The sequence below is a fragment of the Rhinolophus sinicus genome, linkage group LG02 (genome assembly GCF_036562045.2).
Source record: "Rhinolophus sinicus isolate RSC01 linkage group LG02, ASM3656204v1, whole genome shotgun sequence".
Lineage (NCBI taxonomy): Eukaryota > Metazoa > Chordata > Mammalia > Chiroptera > Rhinolophidae > Rhinolophus > Rhinolophus sinicus.
The window spans coordinates 104,588,096-104,609,665 of NC_133752.1; the positions used below are offsets into that span (position 1 = coordinate 104,588,096).

The 21,570-nt window shown below is 38.4% G+C and overlaps 1 protein-coding gene across 2 annotated transcripts in view; it reads right to left on the minus strand.

Annotated features, from left to right (window-relative positions):
• Positions 1 to 2,384: 2,384 nt before the first annotated feature.
• NET1 (neuroepithelial cell transforming 1) overlaps positions 2,385 to 21,570 on the minus strand; it is a 37,700-nt gene continuing 18,514 nt past the window's right edge. The window contains exons 1-10 of one of the 2 annotated variants that reach the window (XM_019738262.2): positions 14,299 to 14,572; positions 9,081 to 9,188; positions 8,500 to 8,667; positions 8,027 to 8,089; positions 7,592 to 7,688; positions 7,383 to 7,459; positions 6,455 to 6,712; positions 5,839 to 6,009; positions 4,678 to 4,864; positions 2,385 to 4,329 (exon numbers count right to left, since the gene is read on the minus strand). In XM_019738262.2, coding sequence (XP_019593821.2) covers positions 3,923 to 4,329; positions 4,678 to 4,864; positions 5,839 to 6,009; positions 6,455 to 6,712; positions 7,383 to 7,459; positions 7,592 to 7,688; positions 8,027 to 8,089; positions 8,500 to 8,667; positions 9,081 to 9,188; positions 14,299 to 14,391 — 1,629 coding nt within the window. In that variant the 5' untranslated portion in view covers positions 14,392 to 14,572 and the 3' untranslated portion in view covers positions 2,385 to 3,922. Of the gene's footprint in view, positions 4,330 to 4,677; positions 4,865 to 5,838; positions 6,010 to 6,454; positions 6,713 to 7,382; positions 7,460 to 7,591; positions 7,689 to 8,026; positions 8,090 to 8,499; positions 8,668 to 9,080; positions 9,189 to 14,298; positions 14,573 to 21,570 lie in introns of those variants that run through there. The other variant, XM_019738261.2, reaches the window with a different exon arrangement.

Below are 21,570 nucleotides of genomic sequence, written 5' to 3' on the forward strand. Positions count from 1 at the left end.
CCATGGTGAGAACTGTATGATTTTTAGCATCAGAAAGTTACTTTTAAAGCTTTCGTGTTTTACTTTGATACTCATGGCCTAATTTTTGCATTAGAAAGATGGTTCTGGCTGCCGCATGGAGGGTGAAGAGTGGTGTGACGTGTCGGGGACCAGAATTCTGCAGTTGATACAAGCTTGGAACCATGAAGGTGGTGGGCAGCGGAAGAGTTCTGAATATATTGTGGAGGTGGAGGTGACATGGCTTATGGGTGGAGTGGTTATGGAATGAGAGTGAATTCCAGGAAACAGATTGGATGGTTATGACATTTACTGATATGGGAAGATTAGGGGAGGAGGAGATAGGGATGGGCATCTTGGGTCAAGTGTGAGATATGTTAAGACTTCTAAGTGGGCATGTCAGGTAGGCTGCTAGGCAGGCAGTGAGTCTGGAGCTCACGGAGGGTGAGACCCGGAGATGGAAATTTGAGTTGTTGGGTGTCGGTGATGGTAAAGTCATGGGAATGGATCAGATTTCCCGGGAGTATAAAAGAAGTCTGGGGATTGGGCCCTGTGGCTTTCTCACATTTAGAGGTCTGGAAGAGGACACAAAAAGAAGCTAGGAAGATAGAACAAGAATGTGCTGACACAGGAAGGAGCTGGAGGAGGGGGAAGGTATATGCTGTCGGGAAAGTGAAACCTGGTGAATTACTCTTGGAAGGTGTAGGCCACTGGAGCTGGGCGGCATGGTGGGTTTAGTCAACTGTTGCTAGAGGAAGCTAAAGACTTATGGTGCAGTGAGCTGGTACTACTGGGTAGTGTCAGCTGAAGATGCTTGGGCCCGGGGTGAAGGACAGTCAAGGTCTTCCACCAGAGGCTGGTCCCTGAATGGAGGCAGCCTTAGGTGGGGGTGGGGGCGGGAATCCTGGGGTGACAAGTATGCTTGGTTCTAGAGCTGGACATACACAGGATTGGTACATAGCTGCCTTTCATGCCAGCTTTGCCACACACCGGCTGTATAGTCCTGGGCAAATCACTTGCTGTTCTCAGATTTCAGATGCCTCAGCTGGTAAGGAGGGGATCAGACTAAATGCTCCGATCTAACCAGAATGCTCTGTCTCTGCCTGCCTTGCTCAGTGATGGAGGGAAATGAAAACCGTTTCCCAAGCCCTCAGCAGCAGCATGGAGAAATCGGAATTTTATGGCAGATTATCAGAATTCTTTGAATGTAGCTAATTTTGCCTTACTTTCTGGTCTACTCAACACAAACATGGTCAGGTATTATAATGCTAGCTCATTTTTGAGAGGCAGGAATGTAGTAAATGAATCGGTCCTTGCTAGAAATTCTCAGGGTCGGGCTGCATGGTTGCTTCACTGGAAACATACCTTTCTCATTGCCTCAGCTTATGTGGAGTGTGGTTCCATTTTTGTGTCAGAGAAGGGGTAGGCCAAGAAACACGGAGTGGAACAGGGAGAGCTACAAGGAACAGGGAAGTGGAGGAGGAAAAGGACCATGTGATTTAAACCAGAACCCAGATCCGTCTAATACTATTGCCAAACTGTAACAAAGGGAACATGTGTCAAATTTAGGCAAAAGGTTTGTTTCTGTGAGATGGTAGACAGCAAAGGCAGCTGTTTGATAAACATTGTCTTTACTTCGAAAGGTGAAGGCTCTGGGCGCCGAGGGGGTTAAGGAGTTGGAAATTTATTAGATACCCAGAATTCCTTTCAACTTATGTTTTGGTGAAAATTTTCAAACATATACAGAAAGGTATGCAGAGTATGATGAATTCTGTTTCTCTCATCTAGCTTCAATTCTCAGCTTATGGTCAATCTTGTTTCATTTTTATCCCCAACCATTTTCCTACCCCTTAATTTTGAAGGAAATCCTAGACATCATCCAGTTTTATCAATAAATAGTTCAGTACGTTGTCTCTAAAGGGACTGTAATCATAGTACTGCTGTCAAACATCCAGTAAAGACCGGATATTTCCGATTGTCTTATTAAAACAGCTTCCTCGATTTAGGATCCAATGAAGTCCATATATTGCAACTGTTTAATATATCTCTTAAGTCTTGGTTAGGGACCTGAGATACCTAAGTTCAAATCTGAAATTAATCAAAAATTAATCATGTGTTACTATCAGTTTTACTATTATCACAAAGTAGCCAGATGTTCGGCTGTCTTCAATCCAATTGCTGTTTCTGATTACAGTGTATTCTAAATGGTTTAATAAGATGCACCAAATGACCTGAGTCGTTCTCTATTCCTCAGTGAATTTCAAAGGATTAAGTTATATATTGGTTTTTTTTTTAAGACTTTGGCTTGCCTTACCTCTTTTGTCGTAGCAACATATTCTGGCAAACGTCCCCCAAACATCCACCAGCCAAGAAACCTTTAAGGGTGATGATGTGTGTGATTTTTCGTTTTAATTGTACAATTCATTTATACAGAGAAATCATTTGGATTGATCTATTTACAGTCTTTTTCAATTTTCATTTCATTGGCCAAATATATTTCATATAACAGTCAACATTTACTTGAAGTGATTGCCATTTTAAATCCACCATGACAGAGGGCTTTTATTCCTCCACCCTTAGAGACTATAATTTCATGTGAACAGAAACTTTACAGTAAAAAATTAATATATTTTTCCCTATTATGAATAAATCCACCAAAATTGATATATTGTCAAATTTTCAACATACCTCATTGTTTCTTATCAAACCCATTATTTGCAGGTATTATAAACCAAGACAAATAAAGTTCACTTCCCCCAAACCTTCTACAACTTACTACACACTCTCAAGTTTAGCTTTTACTATCTCCTTCCATGTTCTGGCACAACCAGACTTTTTTACTTTAAGACGAAACTACTCTCTTTTTCCCTCTATTATTATTTTTTTCTTACTTATTACCAGTCAACTGCCTTCCCTCTGCCCTCTTGCTTTTCAGACAACACTAAAACTTTCAACAAAATCTTTAAGGTGGTTTTCTTTCAGTAGTCCAGAGTATATTGAGTCATTTCACGTGTGTTTAACCATCCCGAAATACAATTTAAAAATGGCAATTTTCTTAGTTGGCTCAAAAACAGTATGGCTTGGTTTCACTTGGTAAAGTTAATGATTTAAAATATATATATATACGTTTATACACACACATACACACACACACACACACACATACACACACACCCACACACACACACCCAGTTTTACTCAAGGGAAAAAAATACTTTAAAGACATGCCAACTTGAAAAGGCATCAAAGTAAAAAAATAAAAGCAAATACTAAAAACTATAATAAAAAAATTAAATAATTGGCAGGTTAAATGAATGAAAAATGAGGAATGTGCAGTGAAAAACAAACTGACAGAAAGCATTCCAGTTGATAAAATGGGAAACATAGCAAGTTTTATGCTTTGTTTTCCAATGAAGTTATGTTCCAACATAAATTCTGAAATAGTCCATGTATTCCATGAAGATTTTAGGTGCCAATGTCAAAAATTGCAAATTTTGCACACAACGCTTATCAAAGTAACACTGGAAAAAAAAACAGTTTTTTTTTTTAAGTTTTGGCAAATATTGTAAATATCACAGTTGGTTGGTAATGAAAAATCATGAATGCAGAATGAAGAGAAAACCCATTTCATTGGATTAAAAATACCAGGCTTGAATGTTCTAAATAATCTGAGAAAACATCTAAAAAAAAAGATTGCAATTTAACAGTAATCTGTGTGTGTGTGTGTGTGTGTGTGTGTATATGTTTAGCTGCCATTAAAAAAAAAAAATAGGAACAACCACCAAAACCAACCAAAAACATAAAAAATGTTAAGACTGGTATTAAGTAACCCTGCAATGCTCCCATGCTCACATTACAAGAAAAAACAAACTGTACACATTTATAAATAAACAGTCTTTCCACCAGTTAACACACAGAGCTTCCTTTATACCAAAGTCTCTTTCTTTTTGCCACTGAACTTGGCTTTGTCCCTTGCTTTTCGGAAGCCAGACTGTGTTCGGTGCGCTTTGACACTCTTGATGCTATCTGCTGTGTGCACCGGGGAGCCACACTCTGAAGCGTCTCCATCCACTTCAACCTGAGTCACACTCGACAGCGTGGACGCCCTTCTCTGGGCCCTGACATTCCCGGCAGAGGGGTTGTTCTCTGCACACTCCTCATGCAGCTCTAGCAGACCCTGCAGCTCGGCTGGACCAGTGGCCTGCTGGAAGGGGGCGATGGCTGTTCGAATACAATTGAACCACTGCTGCTTGTGGAAGACATCATTGGCTTGTAGAGTGTGAGACTGGCCTGGAGCGGGATCTCGGAAGCGAACTCTAAAGATATTCTTAGCTGGAGAAATAAAAGTGGGGGAAAAAAGGGAAAGCAGATTTAGGAAAAAGTTTATTTGGGATGAAGTGGCCATACCATGTTAATACGGGTGCCAGTATTTATACAACATGTACATCTATTAGGTAGATACAGGAAATATAAACCTACACGTTACTTATCAGACACCTGATGGTGTTAGAGCAGTGAAGCAAGCACCTGACAACTCAATGAGTGCAGCAGATACTGGACAATCAACACATTTCATTTTCAATTTTGTGTGTAGGGACAGAATTCTTAAAAGATTTAAATAAAGTCACTTCGGTTCTGGGTTTATGTTTATTTACACCACTTTAAAGCTAGTAGTTTTACCTTTATCTGAGTTGCTGAAAGCCCCTCGAAAGGACCCTCCCATTCTCACATCTCCATCCTGCAGGTCTTCCAAGACCAGTTCTTGGACGGGAATCGGTTGCCGGTAAACCTGGTAAGAGTGGCGCTCATTTCGTATCACAGGTCGGGTCAAAACCAAGATGTCTTGAAACAGGAAAACGTAAAGTTTCTGGAAAAACGGGAACAGTGCTTCCTAAGTATGGAACTTTGTGACTTTAGGTTACTGAAATCCGTTGTTCCAATAATTTGATTTGACATTATTAATCTCATCACATTTATTTACTAAGACCCCCTTCCAAGTGACCCCATGAAGATGGTGATTTTGAAAGCTGTGCATATCCCACTTGGCCAGTTTTTCTAATCGCAGACTCCATAAAACTGCTTTCACTGGTGCGTAACCTTAGATTCGGCAACAGCTGAGTAAACACTGCTCCCCACAAAGACCTGACTACCAGCAGTTACACGACTGGAAACACCAGGACTGCACAGCAGTTTTCTAACAAAGTGAGGATTAAAAAATGGAAGCTGGTAAAAATATTAATGGTTGTTTTGTCCCACACAAATTTAAGACTTTTAAGAACATGAGACCTCGTGATAGAAACCAGAGATATCAGATTGCAACTTTTTCCAAAATGAACTTCAACTTATAAATTTGGCTCCTAAAAAGCACATAGTGAAACAAAAATACCATCCATGCTTATGCTTAGATCTAGCAGGTACTTTTGTAATTAAGATTTTAAATAAGTGTGCTCTCATTCAATTTGCTGCAGAAATTTGTTTAGTAGTGCTAAAAATGACTCTGTCACTATAAAGTCAACTCTACAAAAATCTTTTTAAATACGCTTTATTATTAAACATGAAACTACTAATTTATTTAGGCAGAAACCCTTAGCCAAACAAGTTGATTTATGCTTCAAAACTAAAAAATAAAGTATTACTGATTCTCCACTGAGACATTTCAATCATTCTGTAAAAACAGAATCCAAATGTTTGCTTATTAAAGCTGGTAACATAAAACCCAGTAACCTTCATTTTGTGATGAATTTATTTAACAAAGCTGCTTCATAATTTATGTGAAAAATTTAAACAGGATGTGAAAAGGGAATAAAATCTCACTTCACATTAGCATTCAAACACACTTACATGTCCGTTTTTGTTCTTCAGTTCCCCATGACAAAGCAGCACTTTGCTTGCTTCAATTCTAGGGTCCTTCTGCTTTTCATCCAAATATTCCAGTTTGTCAATATAATACTGGCATTCGGATTCACCTTTCTTCAAGTTGATATCAGAGAGAACTCCTTGTATTATCAATATCTAAAAATGATTAAAAAAACAACTGATAGAGTATTTTCAGCATATCAACTTATCTCGCTTCCGTACAGGGCTAAAACATCTCATTAAAATGATGCAAGTTTGAAGCTTGAAGGGACTCTAGAAATCAGCTAATTCAGTCAGTCCCTTCATCTCACAGATGAAGAAACAGCCTCAGCCAAACTGGGTCATTTGTCCAAAGTCACACAGCTAACTAGTGAAAGAGATCAGAGTAGAATCCAGTCTTTTGATTAAAATATTATAAATATGTGCTACATCTGTTTACTTCTTAGTGCACAGGGCACTGTTATTGGGCACTTAAAACAACAGAACACTTCACTGTGCTGATTTAATATGCATAAAATTTGACAATATCATCATACACCTTTCCAAGGCAAGTTAACATGTAAATCTACAAAACACATGAATCACTTGTTGGACTACTTACAGCTTCCTCGAGAAGCTGAACATCATGGTGGTCTTTTGGAGTGTGCCTAAGAATTTCTTTTAACAGTAAAGGATACTTGACTAAGCGACTTCGAGGAATATCTAGGAAGCTCCAAAGATCTAGTTTGCGACTGAAGGGAGACTCAAGACATCGCTGAAGGAAGTCTTGGACTCTTGGATCCTGTTTCTTTTGATCAAGAAGAGCTTTGGCTGCCAGCTGGTTACTACAGTAGCCCTTGTAGGCATTCAGGCCTGGCAACTGCAGAGCAATATGAGAAAACAATGTATGATAAGTTCTTGTTACGATTTAGTCCATTAGTTAGCTGCGAAGACGAAACACAAAACTTACAGCTATTCTTGAAAGTTTTAACAAGCTGTGAATATTTTCCTACAGGTGATAGTGGGCGTAGGATAGTATTCTGGGCTGACATCAGAACAACCTCTTCCAAGTGTCCTAACTTGGCTAAATCCAACCAAAGACTCGTGACTTCCACCTTTCCCACCCTCGGTTAGACACTCGTCTTCTGGATTCCCAGGACACCTGATGCTCCTCTGTCACAGTCATCACCAACCTTGACTATTCCTATACTCACTAGATGCTAAGGACAGAGACTGAGTCTCCAGTGATCCCTCCCAGAACAGTGCCAAGCACCTGGAAGGCACGCAAGTGTCACCAGAAAGAATGAAACATAATTAATGGCAGACTGTGGGAATTCTGTCCAAGGAGGAACAGGTTTTTAAAACTGTATCATTCATGAAGTATTTTTCTAAACAGAGAGTGTAATTTCTTATAGCTACATAAATTTGTTCAGTTTTAATGCCCTGTTTATCTGCTTTTAGAATCCAGTTACTAGATCAAATAAATTCATCAAAAATGACAAGTATGGCACATCTGTAAAACACAATTGAGTAAAGAAGTCGCTACACACCCAGTTCACAAGAATGTGACCAATCTGCTCTACTGTCCCATCAGGCTTGGTTGCTTCTCCTATTCTTGCCAACAAAGCTGAAGTATAAAAAAGCAGAAATGCCAATAATAGGTTTATTTTTTGAATAATTTAGCACTAAATTAGTAGATTTAAAATGACTTGTGTTACTGCTGTTCAGATACTAATGAAAATTAAGAAGCATATCTTACCTTCATGCAGAGGTATGTAAGCGTCCAAATCACCAAATATTTGTGTTAGTTCCTCTTCTGACATAATAGACAACTTTAACATGGGGTCATGGTAGGCCTATCAGAGGGGGAGCAATACGTCACACACAGAGATCAAGCAAATAAAACATGATGAGGTATCTGTACTTGAATGCAAGCATGACTAACTATATAAAAGCTAGTGTGGATTCTATTTGTTACACATAAAAGAAATTAAAGTATATGTTTATCCCCAAGTAGACTCTCTTACTGGTATTCATATCTGAAGAGATGTGTCTGACACCTCATCTAAAAAAAGTATTCACCAGTAGCTATTTTCTACTTTCCTCCTTCTAAAAGTAAGTGAATTATCTGTTAGAATTTGTGAAATATAATGTTTAAAAAACTAGGGTATATGACAAAAAGTTATTTACTGACCTTTCTTGCAAGCTTGAGATCCTCAATTAAATCCTGTTCGCCTCGCGACATTTCATATATTGCCTAAAAAAAATCCAGCAAACATCATAGGTCATTCCTTCCTTCGAGAAAAGAAAATTATATACAAATGCTATTTACCATTATTTAACTGATGTTTTGAACAGCCCTTTTAAAGTGACTCAGTCTAGAATTTGTAATTCAGAATGGAATCTCAAATAAGAGGCTGCCTATGTTTCATAATCCTACCCTTTCATTAGACTTATTACATTTGCCACTGGCACCCATCAAAGTGCTGCTCAGCATGCATCACGAACCGCCGCCACTCAAATACAAAAACACAAAACGTAGTTGATTTTGTCACAGGCATTAATACGCTATTATTCTGGCAACACATATGTTTAAAGGGGGGGGGTGTTGTTTTTTTGTTAGTGTTACGTCAATGAGCGCGGTTCTGCTATAGAATGTCAGCATACCTCCTGCCGTTTGATTTCTTTGGTAGTTAAAGACTCCTTCATGTTGACGTCTAACATCTCTGACCACAGTACGCTGCTTCTCCGTTTGGCAGGTGTTGACACTGATGATCTGCTCGATGACTTCTGTGCAGAAGCTGGGGATCTGTTGTCACCACGAAGGGTAAAGGACTTTAAAAAAAACAAACACAGAGAAAAGATTTGGAAGATATAGTAATTATTTCTTTTTATTAAAACTTTAAAGACAAATTAAAAAACAAAGTTCTGAGAATTTCTCATGTAGAACAATCACTTATCCAAGCTTCACTCTATCATTCTAAAATATTTATCAGCCAAAATTACTTTGGGAATAAAAACTACGCAAGACTATGTTTTGATATAAGATGCAAACTAATATAACGAGGTTATATAAATATGTTCTGGTAACAACATTTACCAGCATACTCCAAAAAGAATATTTATGTTTAAGTATATTAATGCAAACCTGTTTGTACAACCCGCCCCTCCCCAAAAAGTACAAATCTAAGGCTTCTATAAAATGTCCCCTCACTACATTACTCGCTCCCATCCCCTCCCCCAGTTACCTGTATTGTTTGACCAAAACGTCTGACTGCTCCATTTCTTACAGGAGAGATTAAATTTGCCAAAGATGTGACCCGAGCTAGAGGTCGAACTCTTTTATTGCTTGGCTCCTGTAAAAACAAAAACAGATTATGTTAAAATACTTAGAACACTAATGAGTAGCAGTAATTTATTAAAACATAAGTGGTATAAGAAAGGCCAGTCAAATATCCGAATACCACTGAGAATATATCATTAAACAGAAGAAAAATTAAAATTAACACAAAGAAATTAAATTCTAAAATTCTATAGAACTTTTTAGTTTAATATAGAGATAAACTTTTTAAAAACCCACATTATTATGAAAAATTTCTCACACACACAAAAGTGGAGATTAGAATAATGGACCCCAAATACTTATCACTCAGCTTCATCAGTTTTGGTGTGAAGTTTGTTCACGTCTGCCCCTACTGGGATATTTTAAAGCAGATCCCAGGCTTTGTATCATTTCATTCTTAAATAGTTAGAGAATTGCTTTTAAATGAACATGTCTGGCATTGGAATGGTCAGCTCTGCAGGCAGTGAGGCCCTGTCTTGGGAAGTGCTGAGACAGAGGCAGGGCAGTGGTTAAGGGAGCGGGGCAGCTCTGGGCTCAGGCTGGGCCCAAATCCTGGCTCTGGTCCTTGCGAGGGACCATCCTGGGCCTGTTTGCTCATCTATAAAATGACGCTGGCATTAGAACTTCTCTTTTAAAGTTGTTATGAAGATTAAATATGTTTAAAGGTCTCAGAACAGTGCTTAGAACATACTAAGTTTTAGCTATTACTAATATTTTTTCTTAGGAGTATTTCTACTTGCTATGTAAATGTTGGGATTTATAAATAATTAATCTTCTCTCCTGCATTTAATTTATTAACTTAAAGGAAAAATATATACAAATTCAGAAGTAGTTGTCATTCTGCATGTATTGTTTTAAAAATAATTATAGCAAATTCATCACTTATCATTCAAGGATCTCAAAACTTTACAAACTGCATTATTCTAATTTTACTGCTAAAAAAGTGGAGGCATACCATTAGGTGACTCATACAACTATTGAAATAAAGAAGGCCAGATCATAAATCAGGCCTATCTTTTGTGTCTACGGAGTATAATTATTTGTTTGTATTTGATGCCTTTGACAATTGTGGCATACTTGACAAAATAATGTTGATGAAAATTCAGAAGAATATATAATTTAAAATGTATATTAAAATTCCCACTTAAAAACAAAAATTACCACTTAAAAATGACAGATGAGACATTTTTTCTAAAAATTCTTTGATCTGACTAAAGTCATATAAAAAAGTAAAGGGGTGGAAATTGAGTCAAAATAATCCCCTTAATTTAATAATAAAGTGGCAGAAAGAGTTAAAATTCTCTGGAAAGAAACTTAAATGATTTGAATAGTCAAAGAAGCAATTAGACTTCTTAAAGCTCCTAAAGGTATACACATCCATACCAGAAAGGAGTGAGACCCACTGAGGTAAGGAGACTGCAGATAATCAAGTCAGGCCTCTGAAAGCCTTAAAGGTGGAGCTGTAGACCAACCTTCCCACGCCAAAATAATTAACTCCAAAGTAAAACTTATATAAAGCCACTAATGTGCAAATGTTCAATGAACTGTAAAATAAACCTTCAAGATATGTAGTAAAATGACACGCTGTGTGGCCAAGGACATGTGTGAATGCCTTTACAATATCCATCTGTGAAAGACTGAAGTGACACATGCACGGGCAGAAGGACCATATGAGGCATTCCTTTCTGTTTAGTTAGGACAGTACAAAGAGTCTCCTGTTTGAATGCATATATAATTACCTCACAAAGTAAGCTATGCCACCGTTAACCAGAAACAAGCAGTTGTCAGAAAGTTCTGCTCCACTTTTTGGAAACAGAGGTTAATTCCTCTTCCTTTTCAAAGCATGACAAATTTGACTTCCTAGTAAATCACAAAATACTTCATTTCAATTTAGAAGTCTATTAAAAGGTACTCTTCCCAATGAATTTGAAAGGAAAAGTTTGTTTAGCTGGGAGGAAAGGAATTTTTGATATGTTTTATTACATAAGATAAAATTAATGATAAAAAGTTCTTCACAGGATGAGTTACTGTACAACTATTTTCCTGGTAACTCAAAATTATGTGATATTTAAAATAAAAACTACAGAATTTAGTGTTAGATAATTAAACGTAAAGATATCTAAAACATTTTTGTGCAACTACTGTGGATTTTGTTTCTGCAGTCTCTTTAAGGCGGCAGGGTATCGTAAGTAGCAGCATTTGGTGGTTAAATATGCTCCATAGTCCTCTAGAAACCCATCTATAATCTCACTTCTTCACAAAGGATGTTAGTTTTAATAGTCTATCTAATCTAAAATGTCTTTGGTAAAAGCACCTGGCTAGCTCAGTCAGTACAGAAGGAGGCTCTTAAAATGGCTTGGAAGAAAGCATGGTACTAAATCAGGAAACAGGGGTGGTAGGAGGACATCTTTGTACTTTTCACACATACTTTTGGGGATCCAGCAGTAACTTTCCTGCTTTACTAAAAGGACGTATGTGAAGAATGTTTGGCAGACACAACACAAACTTTTAGCACATATATTTCAAAAGTATGAAAAATTTCAATGAAAGTTAAAAAGTGTGATTGAAATGTGAAGGCGTAATGCTGACTATGGTTCACTACTAATTTCAGGATACATTATTTGAAAAAAGTATCACACAGAAAACTTTTGTGGAAAAGCAATATGGATTGATCAGGCATTCATGGGTCACCCACAAGGTTGAGATAAAATACTGTTCTTTAAAATATAGGTTAGGATTTGGCTCATGTGAGCTTCTTTAGGGGTCCACATGAACCATTTTAATTATCTTGGTTTGGTTATTAAGAACCTAAACATGGGGGTGGCTGGTTAGCTCAGCTGGTTAGAGCGTGGTGCTGGTAGCACCAAGGCAGCCGGTTCGATCCCGGCACGGGCTACTGTGAGCTGCGCCCTCCTTAAAAAAAAAAAAAAAAAAAAAAAAGAACCTAAACATTAGCACTGCCACAAATTATATTGCAAAGACAAAGTCTTTTGAGAACTGGTATCACACCTACATCTGCCCCTCCACATATATAGGACGCAGGTACTGTGTTTGGAGGTGATGAAAGAAGAGGTGGGCAGGAGCCCTCCTAGCTTACCACCAGCTAAAATAAGGCTTACATAATGGTTTTGCTGTTGTTGTTTATTTTTGTTTTGGAGCACTGCTAATAGCGTTATGGCGAATACAAGAAGCTTAGAGAACCAGTTTAGCTATTGAAACTACACAGTCTCAAAAGACAATCTGAAAACCTTTGGGAATAAACGAAGACTACCAACAAGTTTTACATGCTCAAGGAACTTCCTACTACAGGCAACCTTTCACCAGGGCTAAAGTTCACTTGTATGGGGAATAAACATCTAACGCCCTCAAACATATATGTATGTTTACTTAGGTTAGCTTTTAACCAGACTAGTTAGCTAGGCAATCACATGTATTTCTGTGGGGAATCTGCCCTGAGAGCGAGTTTTTAGTCAATCTATTTTACTAATCCACTTGTAGTCAGATGTTACGTCTTAAAGCATTTTCTGGGTATTTATAAAGAGAAAATTGGTAATATCAATTCAAAGTTTTTTAATTGGGATGTACCTTGCATATAAAAGCAACAACATGGAAAAATTCTGTTGTGAACTTAGTTTTTCTTGTGAAAAGGTTTTTTCTACTAATGGTGTAATGTAAGAGTATGTATTTCAGGAGGGTCTCTTCTATAGTCAACCAAACCAAGACACCTAAGTAAAAACTGTGTGTGTCTGGGTTTATTCATTTGGGTTACTGGATAAATAATCTTCTCCTCTATCTGGCAAGAATTTTAAAATAAGAATGAAAAGAAGTTATTTATAAGAAGATAAAAATGAGTTATGATCACATAGGATTTCTTCCCTTTCTACTTAGTAATAGAAATAGTCAAATTTGGTTATTTATTTAAGGCTGTGTTGCTAGTACTAAAAACCTGACAACATTCCTGGTGCTTTTAATCTTGGGAATAAAGGTATTAAAGGTATGTCAGAAACATGGCTAGTGTCTGATACCAAACAAAAAAAGACTAGTTCTTCTTGATGGTCCAAAAGATGTGAGTTTCAGTATTTACACTGATGACCACTATGACTTGCCCTAATCAATGGAAATGCTTAGACATTTCGAGAAAACTGAAACATAGAAGCAAAAACCCAAATCAAACAAACAGAAAAACAAAAACCATAGCTAAACCACATCAAATGAAAGCATACCTCCTAAAGATGGCAGCTGTTTGAACTACCAAAAGGTATATGTATGATACACAGCTTTACTGAGGTGCGCAACAAACTGCACATATTTAAAATATATAATTAGATAAGTTTCGATATATGTATATAGCCACAAAACCATCACCACAATCAATATAAGTAGCATAGTTAATTGAACAGAGGAACACTATAGTATATATTGTATAGTATATAGTATAAATGGAATATCCATATAGTATTAAAACTGTCAAAATTAAATAAAGTGGCATTTAAAAAATCACTTATTTTGATAAATGTTCATAAAGACTCTTAAAAAAGCACAATGACTTCAGAAAATTAAAGCAAGGAGGGTAGCAGTACCTAAATAATGATTCACTGGTTTAAATATTTTAACACACTTTCCTTTCTGAAGAAAAAAAGTCACACAGACTGAACTTATTAGGGAAAGAAAAATAAAAATGAGCACTGGATCAGACACGTTTTAGTTACTATGTGTTTACTAGCATTAACCTGCAAGGAAGGAAAAGTCTTCTTACTCCATAATGTAATTCCTAAGACTAGGTAATATAAATGCAAGTTAAAAAAAAAGAAAAGAAACTGTATTAAGCATCAGAAATGTGACCAGTTTAACCAAATTGAGCAGCATATACATTTAAAATCTTTTTTTTAAATAAAAGTTTGTGTAACTCACGCCATGCTATGTATAAACCTAACTATACCACAGTTCCTAAACTTACATCATAGTTCCTAAACACATTTCAAACGTGCCTTTAGTCACACATTTTAACACTCAGCAAGATCAAAAGTTTAAAACCATACCGTGAAGAAACTGTCAAAAAAATCTTAAAAGTCCGTGGAGTTAGAAAACATTCCTTAGGCTTCATTTTTCTCTGAAAGTCTTACCTCTTGTTCTCTGAAGGACTGATTATTCACATCTAGGACTCGTATAGTCCTTTTAATAGGTAGGAGACCTCCAATCTCATCATGTGCCACCATGCTTTACCGAGTATCCCTCCAAATCTTTAGAATTAATCCACATCCAAGTCAGCCCTACAGCCCAGCACTGCACAGAAACAGGCTTTTCTTCTGAGTGCTCAGCCACCCTTGGCAGCCATTTGCCCAGGCCTCCTCCTCGTGGTGGAGCTAACTGCCTCTGGGAGCGGCAGGAAACAAGCACACAGACCTCTAGGCTCTGTGGGCGGGGCCAACTGCGGGCCAGGCTCCAGTGGGCGGGCACCTAAGGGACACGTGACTCCAGTTAACTGTCAGCAGGGCACACCTAGGCTTCTCAGTTTTCGCTGGGCAAGAGAAAGCTCTTTATCAAGAGGAGGTTTGGAATTTCTATAGTAAGATGAGAAGGGAAAAGAAAACTGGGTTAATGTAAGGCTTTTCCTGATTTAAAAGCATTCCCAAAGGGAACTAATTGCTCATCTAGGTTACCTACTCTTTAGTACTTATCACAGACAAAACCCTATTACCTAGAAAGGAATTTAGTATAGACAACTTGACAACTGTAAATAAGAAAATCGTAATTCGGAGTAAATAAGTGTACATACTAAAGAAAAGCCTACTTACCCAGGAACCCTGCCTTTGTTTTGCATGAGTACAAGTATACTCACAACTGGAAAATTATCTGAGTCTTCAGAAACTGGTTTCTACCATTTTTCTTAAGACCACAGAGTAAATGCAGTATGCACACTTCAGTTCATTCTGCTCCTGAAGTGAATCTCCCAAGGGTTATGGGTAAAGTATAATTGGGCTACAGATTTTAAAGTTCAGTACGTCCTAGACTTAAAGGCAGATATTTTATTTTCTAAGTTTTAAAAATTTGGTATCTGTGTAATAGATGTTTTATAGCAAATACATAAAAAGTGATTTTTTTCCCCCAAGTCAAGTTGTTGTCCTTTCAATCTTAGTTGTGGAGGGCGCAGCTCAGCTCCAGGTCCAGTTGCTGTTGCAAGTTGCAGGGGGCGTAGCCCACCATCCCTTGCGGGACTCAAGGAATTGAACTGACAACCTTGTGGATGAGAGCCCACTGACCCATGTGGGAATCGAAAGGGCAGCCTTCGGAGTTACAAGTATGGAGCTCCAACCGCCTGAGCCACTAAAAGGTGGCCCTAAAAGGTGATTTCTGCTCTAAAAATGTATCACAGGGTCCTCCTCTACTGCAAATTAACCAATCCTGATATAGTCCTAATAGGGTCAAAAGACCTACAGGTGAAGAAATGAGGTTCACAGAGGTGAAGTGACCTGCCAAAAGCCACATACTCGTGACAGTCTCTAACTTTCTAGTCTAAATCCTTTCATCTCTGGTAAAAACACTTCTTCTGTTGGTTTGGTAGGCTTGTTACAAAGCACACTTTCTTCTTTAACAGAAAGTACTGTATTCTGTTTTAAAAGGTAGGATTTTTATCCCAACGGTATATATTTAAACAAAGCAAGTACTATGGGAGTTCAGAAGGAGAAGCCAGTTCTGGTAGTCTTCCAAGCTGAGACGAGCAAGGCTTTACGATGTTACTTTAGTGGTGCCTTGAAGGCCATGTTATGTTTTTCATTGGTCTAAGCAAGGGAAAAGTGCAAGATTTTCTCAAAGGAACATGAGGTAGTGAGTTCATGAGCTGTGGGTAAAGACAGGGTTTTATCTGAGCAGATGCAAGACACAGATATACTGGTCATCTGCAAAAGTGATGTTGTAAGATGGTGTTTAAGATGGTTTGAAAGAGGACTAGAAACCACATGCAAAAACCACAATCAGGTATCAAGAACTCTGTGTAAGATAGGAAAAGGAAATATGCAAGAGAAAACATATGCAAGAACTCAAAGATGCCTATGATTTTAAAGTTAGGAGGGGTAACTGTTAATGCAAATAAATAAGGAGGAATAAGCTTTGAAAGAAAATTCTGAGTTTCACTTTAGAAATACTGAGTCCAAGGTGGTGGAAAAACATGTAAATGAAAATACCGAGCTAGTACTTGGAAATGCTGGACAAGGACTTGGAAGAGACCAGAGAGAACGTTTAAACTGGGGAGTCAGACAGGGAGTCGCAACTTTGGGAGTGAGATGCCTGGGAAAGAAAATCTGGACAAAAAAAGAACAAGGGTCTGAGGATCTAACTTTAGGGAAATGCTAAGGGAAAAAGAACTTTGAAAAGGAACACTCAGAAGGAGACAAACTAAGATGCCAAGGGGAGAAAAGGTGTTAATTACAGCAAAGGTTAAGAAGGGTAAGAAAAGAATCTTAGTGATTACAAGTTTAATGAGGACCTATTACAGAGGTTGAAGAGTGAGAACAAATCAATAGTGGGCACTGACTATAATGACAAACAATCTATAAAAAAAAAATTTACTAAGGTTTGCAGGACAGTGTTACTTCTTGAGGAAGGGCCAACGCTGCCCTTCTGTAAACACCAATGGGTTTTGTATTCAAGATGATGTTAATTATTTGTCTTTCTGCATTGAGACCTAATGGTGATTGGGTACATTTCATCATCTAGCCTGTATTATTACCCAGTCACACCTCGGCAGTGTGTATATGATGCAGTTGGCCTTAAGAGTGACTGCTTGTAGAAGACAGTTCTACACAGCATGAAGGTGGAATCACCTTAGCAATCATGGAACCCAGTTCCCTAATTTTATAGGTAAGAACATTGATCTGCCTAAGCCCATCAGAGATAGTAAGAGGCCAGGCTAGACCCCAGTAGTCTGGTTCAGTTAGTTTCATCAGTTAAAAATTGGTGCAAGTAAGGCCAATACTTTATGGCCACTTAGTTTCATAAGGGAATAAAGGATCTATGCACAGGGAGAGGAAAGAAGCTTCTAGGGAATTCTCATGGTTCTCTTACCTGAGGTCTTTCTCCAAACTGTGTCAGTTCTGATATAGATAAGGCCAAGATAATGAGGGGAAGGAAGATCTTTCATTTCCGCCTTTAGCTGACGACCCACAAGGTAAAGATAGAAGTCTTTATATGTAAAAATAAAAAGCCTACAGGAGCCAAATAGGGTCCAATGGGGATAGTCACAGCACAAAACCACAGCTCACCAATCCTGAAATCTTAGTTCCATTGGGAATGTTTCGGTTTGTGGCCTCCTCAGTTTTTGTGTAGGTGGAAATTGAAGGACAGCAGTGAAAAACGAAAGGGAAATTTTAGTCCTTACTCTATGCTAGGAGCTTTATGCATATTATCTTATAACCAACTTTATGAAGTATGTATTATTACCTCCATTTTACAGATGGAGGAAACTAGACTCAGAAATTTAAGAAACTTGTTCAGAGTTGCACGGTTAATCAATGACACTGAGAGATTTCTTGCCTTCTAGCCTTTCGATATCAAGGCAGGTACATAAAAAGATAATGAAATAGTTCCAGTTGTTTACGTTTTAGAAGAAATTCTATTCCAATTGATGGTTTAATGATATTATTAATAGCAACTATTTATAAGACTTTCTATAAATGACATAATTGAAGATTTGTTAAGTGTCTTCTCTATGTATAGAAAACCTAGAATTTATAAACTTAACTGAGTTATCTAAAAATAACAATGCAGCTTTGCAAAAGATATCAAGTTTTTGGTAAAATTGCTGGTTCCCAAAGACCAGCTCTAGTTATAGTGCCTGTTCTTCTGCTTTTATGGGGGCTTCAATATTTTCTTTCCTAAAATATGAATAAGGCAAAGAGAAAGATAGGATTATTTCCCTTCTCTATAGAAAAAGGAGTCTTAGGCTATACTTACCTTTTTTTCTCCCTTTAATGTGAAATTAGAAGTATGGAATTTAGAAATAAATTAGAGCTGAAGAATAACCTTTACTTTTTTTAGTCTAGATATTATTTTTTATTCACTTTTGTCTGGAACAAAAAAACCCCAAGTAATTAGAAATGAGGCTAGGAAAGCCATTATGGGTAAAGAGAAAACTAAATCCAAGCTCTCTGCTGCCCTCTACATGGGATACTGTGAAATGCAATTGACAACCTGCTTTTTTCAACACGGTATTAATGTAAGGATCTTATACAGAGGAATACATAAACAATCTTTTACTCTGTAGAGAAATATGCATGACAGTACTTTGTATTTTCAGCCCTCGTGTAGCTCTCATGTTTTATATTACTATGTTAAACATATAATTAAAAATCATAGATGGTATAAAAGGATTCCACAGTTCACAAGAAACATTTCAAGGGCTTTATCTAAATATAAGAAAACTATGTTGCACTTTAAAACTCTAGAGTTCAAGATTATAAATAATTATTATGTATCTCACTAAAAATAGGTTAGTTAAAAAAAGAATTTCAAATTTTACTAAAAAAAACACTGAAGTATTAACAAAATAGAACTTCAGAGAAACCAGAATTCTAAACTATCTAGTAATGAGTTAAAGGAACAACAAAAAAGGCAATTGCATTTGGACGAGTATGTAAGAAGCTGATAATGAAGTTACATGTGGATCTGAAGTTTTAAAACTTATTTGGGTTAAAAATTTGAGTGTCTCCAAGCTTTACTAAAAATTTGGTTTGGGACAAGATCAATTTCGATCAATTAAATACTACTAGAAATACTATAAACAGAATAGTTGACAGGCTCAGAAGTTTGGTATTATCAAAACCATGGCTCTTTTGGCAATGATAACACAAAGGCATATAAAATGGGGTATTGGTGCTGTTAGGTGTGACTTAATCTCAAGCACACAGGATAACAAATAATTTCCAGTAGAACGTAAGATCACTTATGTTCATGTAACAGGATGTTACATGAGTAGGATTTTCCCCTGAAACTCAGCTAAGGCCAAAACCTGTAGATGAACAATGCTGTGTCTTGTTCCAGCCTATTATCTCAGCCCACTTTTTGCTTTGGTCATTGCCACAGCAACCAGCTCCACGGCAGCACCTTGCCTCAGCTGAACTGTGTGTGCTTGCTTTCCACCCTGGGCTTCTCGGGGTCCGAGTGTGGCATTTACATGTGTAGCCTGGTAGTGTGAGGGATTAACACCCCCCCAAGGCAACTGTTGAAAATGGAGCACAGGAGCTGGTGAATAAAAGCTCCCCTTTCAGTCCCTTGAGAAGGCAACTCTGCAGGGTATTTTACACGGCTCTTCAGTAGGTCCCAGCAAGATCAAGCCTCGGTTGCCCACAGTGGTGACCAGCTTAGTTATACTTACATAAACTCAGGCTCTGATTTCTGGAGGGAACCTTGGCTAAGACACCGACACCGAGACTGGCCCTAGAGAATACACACACAGGATGGGATGCTGGATGGGTCACTCATGGGTAAAATGGTGAGAAGGACTACAGATGTGGGTTGCGTCCAGATGCAGAGGCGAAGTCAGGTAGCAGTGGTGGCAAGTGAACAACAGAGGGGCAATAGTAATTGTTAAGGATTGTTGAGCTGGCTGGCTTTTGTTAATTGCTTTAAAAGCCTTGAAAAAGCAGCCGGTACCTTCATAATGTTCTCAGTCATTATTGCAGGGAAGGGCAAGTGGGAGCCCCTGAAATTTCACCTGCTCCACCTGGACCAAGATAATAAATAGAAGGAAAAGTGCACCCCAGGAGAAAATGCAGAAATAGCCATCGAAGTTACGGCAGGCAGGAGTGGTAGTCTCCACTGTAGCTCCATTCAGTTAATCTGGGTGCCTCCTGCTATGAGAGGAAATGTGATGGCTAACAGTGGACTAGGGTAAACTTAATCTCAGCTACTGTGCAAGATGTAGAAGCTTTACTGGAACAGATCAACACATCCTCTAGCATTTGGTATATGGCTATTGATCTGGCCCATGTATTCTTTTCAACTCCCATTAGTAAGGAGGATCAAAAGCACTTTTACGTGGCAAGGACAGCAGTCTGTATTCTATGTCCCAAGGCTGTTAACTTTTCTGTTATAACAGAGTATCCACAAGGACCTCTATATCCACAGAAGAACACGTTAGTCTAATAAACTGATGACATCATACTAACAGGACCTGGTAAACAGGAAATGGCAAGTATTGTGGATACCCTAGGAAGTCAAATGCATGCCATTAAAATTCAGGCACTGCAACATTAGAGAAGCTTCAATAGGTCCAATGGCCTGATGTTGCACTTTGCATCCCCGGGTAGGAAGAGGCATGGCACTAACTAGGTAGGGCTCTACCTGGTGGAGGGAACGTGTACTGCATTTGGAGGTTCTGCTGACCCATTAATGGGGTACTCTGAAATGCTGGCAGTTCTGAGTGGGACCCAGGGGAGAAGGCTCTGTAGCAGGTCCAGGCTGTGGTGCGAGCTGCCCCAGCATTCTGATCAGGCTTGCGGCATCCATGGCAGATAGGGATACTGGGTGATGTCTCTGGCAAGGCCAGGGGAGGACTGCAACGCAGATCTCCACGTACTGAAGCGAGGCTCTGCTTTCCATGGCAGGACACCACTCGCTGTGTGGACAGCAGCTCCTGGTGTGCTACCGGCCCTGGAAAGCCTACTTCCTATAGTCCTTTGACCAGCTTTATCATTCGGTTAGTTCACTCATTAATACATTAATTACGTGTACATCTTTGACAGGTCTTTACTCTTTAAGGGGAAGAAAAAAGCAGAGAGAGCAACTAGAATAGCAAAACAGAAAACCCAATCTACAACAACGTGAGGAGAAATGTTCAGTGACGAACCAGACAGCTGTGAGACCCACACGATATCAAGTCTGTGCACAAAGAAGCAACGGGAAGGCCAGTGGGCTTCTCTGATGGTCCTGAGAGTAGGGGAACCCCCACAATGGCATGCTAGTCTGAGAACAGTAGTCTAACCTGGGAAAGACTCTAAGGATCAAATTCTTAGGCTGAGGGCAAGAACACTGACATGCAAGGGGTTTATAGGTGCTAAAGCAATCTGGGCCATAGCAGTGAAATTAACACTGCTCTGCGAAAAACTGCTAGGAGTAGGATCCAAATTGAGCATGATAGGACAATAGCAGCAAAGATAAGAAAAAGTCCAGATCAAAGAGAGAGGGAGCAGAAAAGAAAGATCTCAGAAAGCATGAGCCTGCATTTTTTAAAATCACTTTGTGAAAACAATAGAAGAGGGAACTGATGAAGCTGAAAACAGGCTCTCTTGGCCCACTTCTCTCACGTGAAAATACAGGAAAACTTACTGCACTTAAAAAATGAGCAACACCATAGAGGTGGCTTGAGAAGATGTCCTTTGAAGAGCCAGTATAGTTTCTGT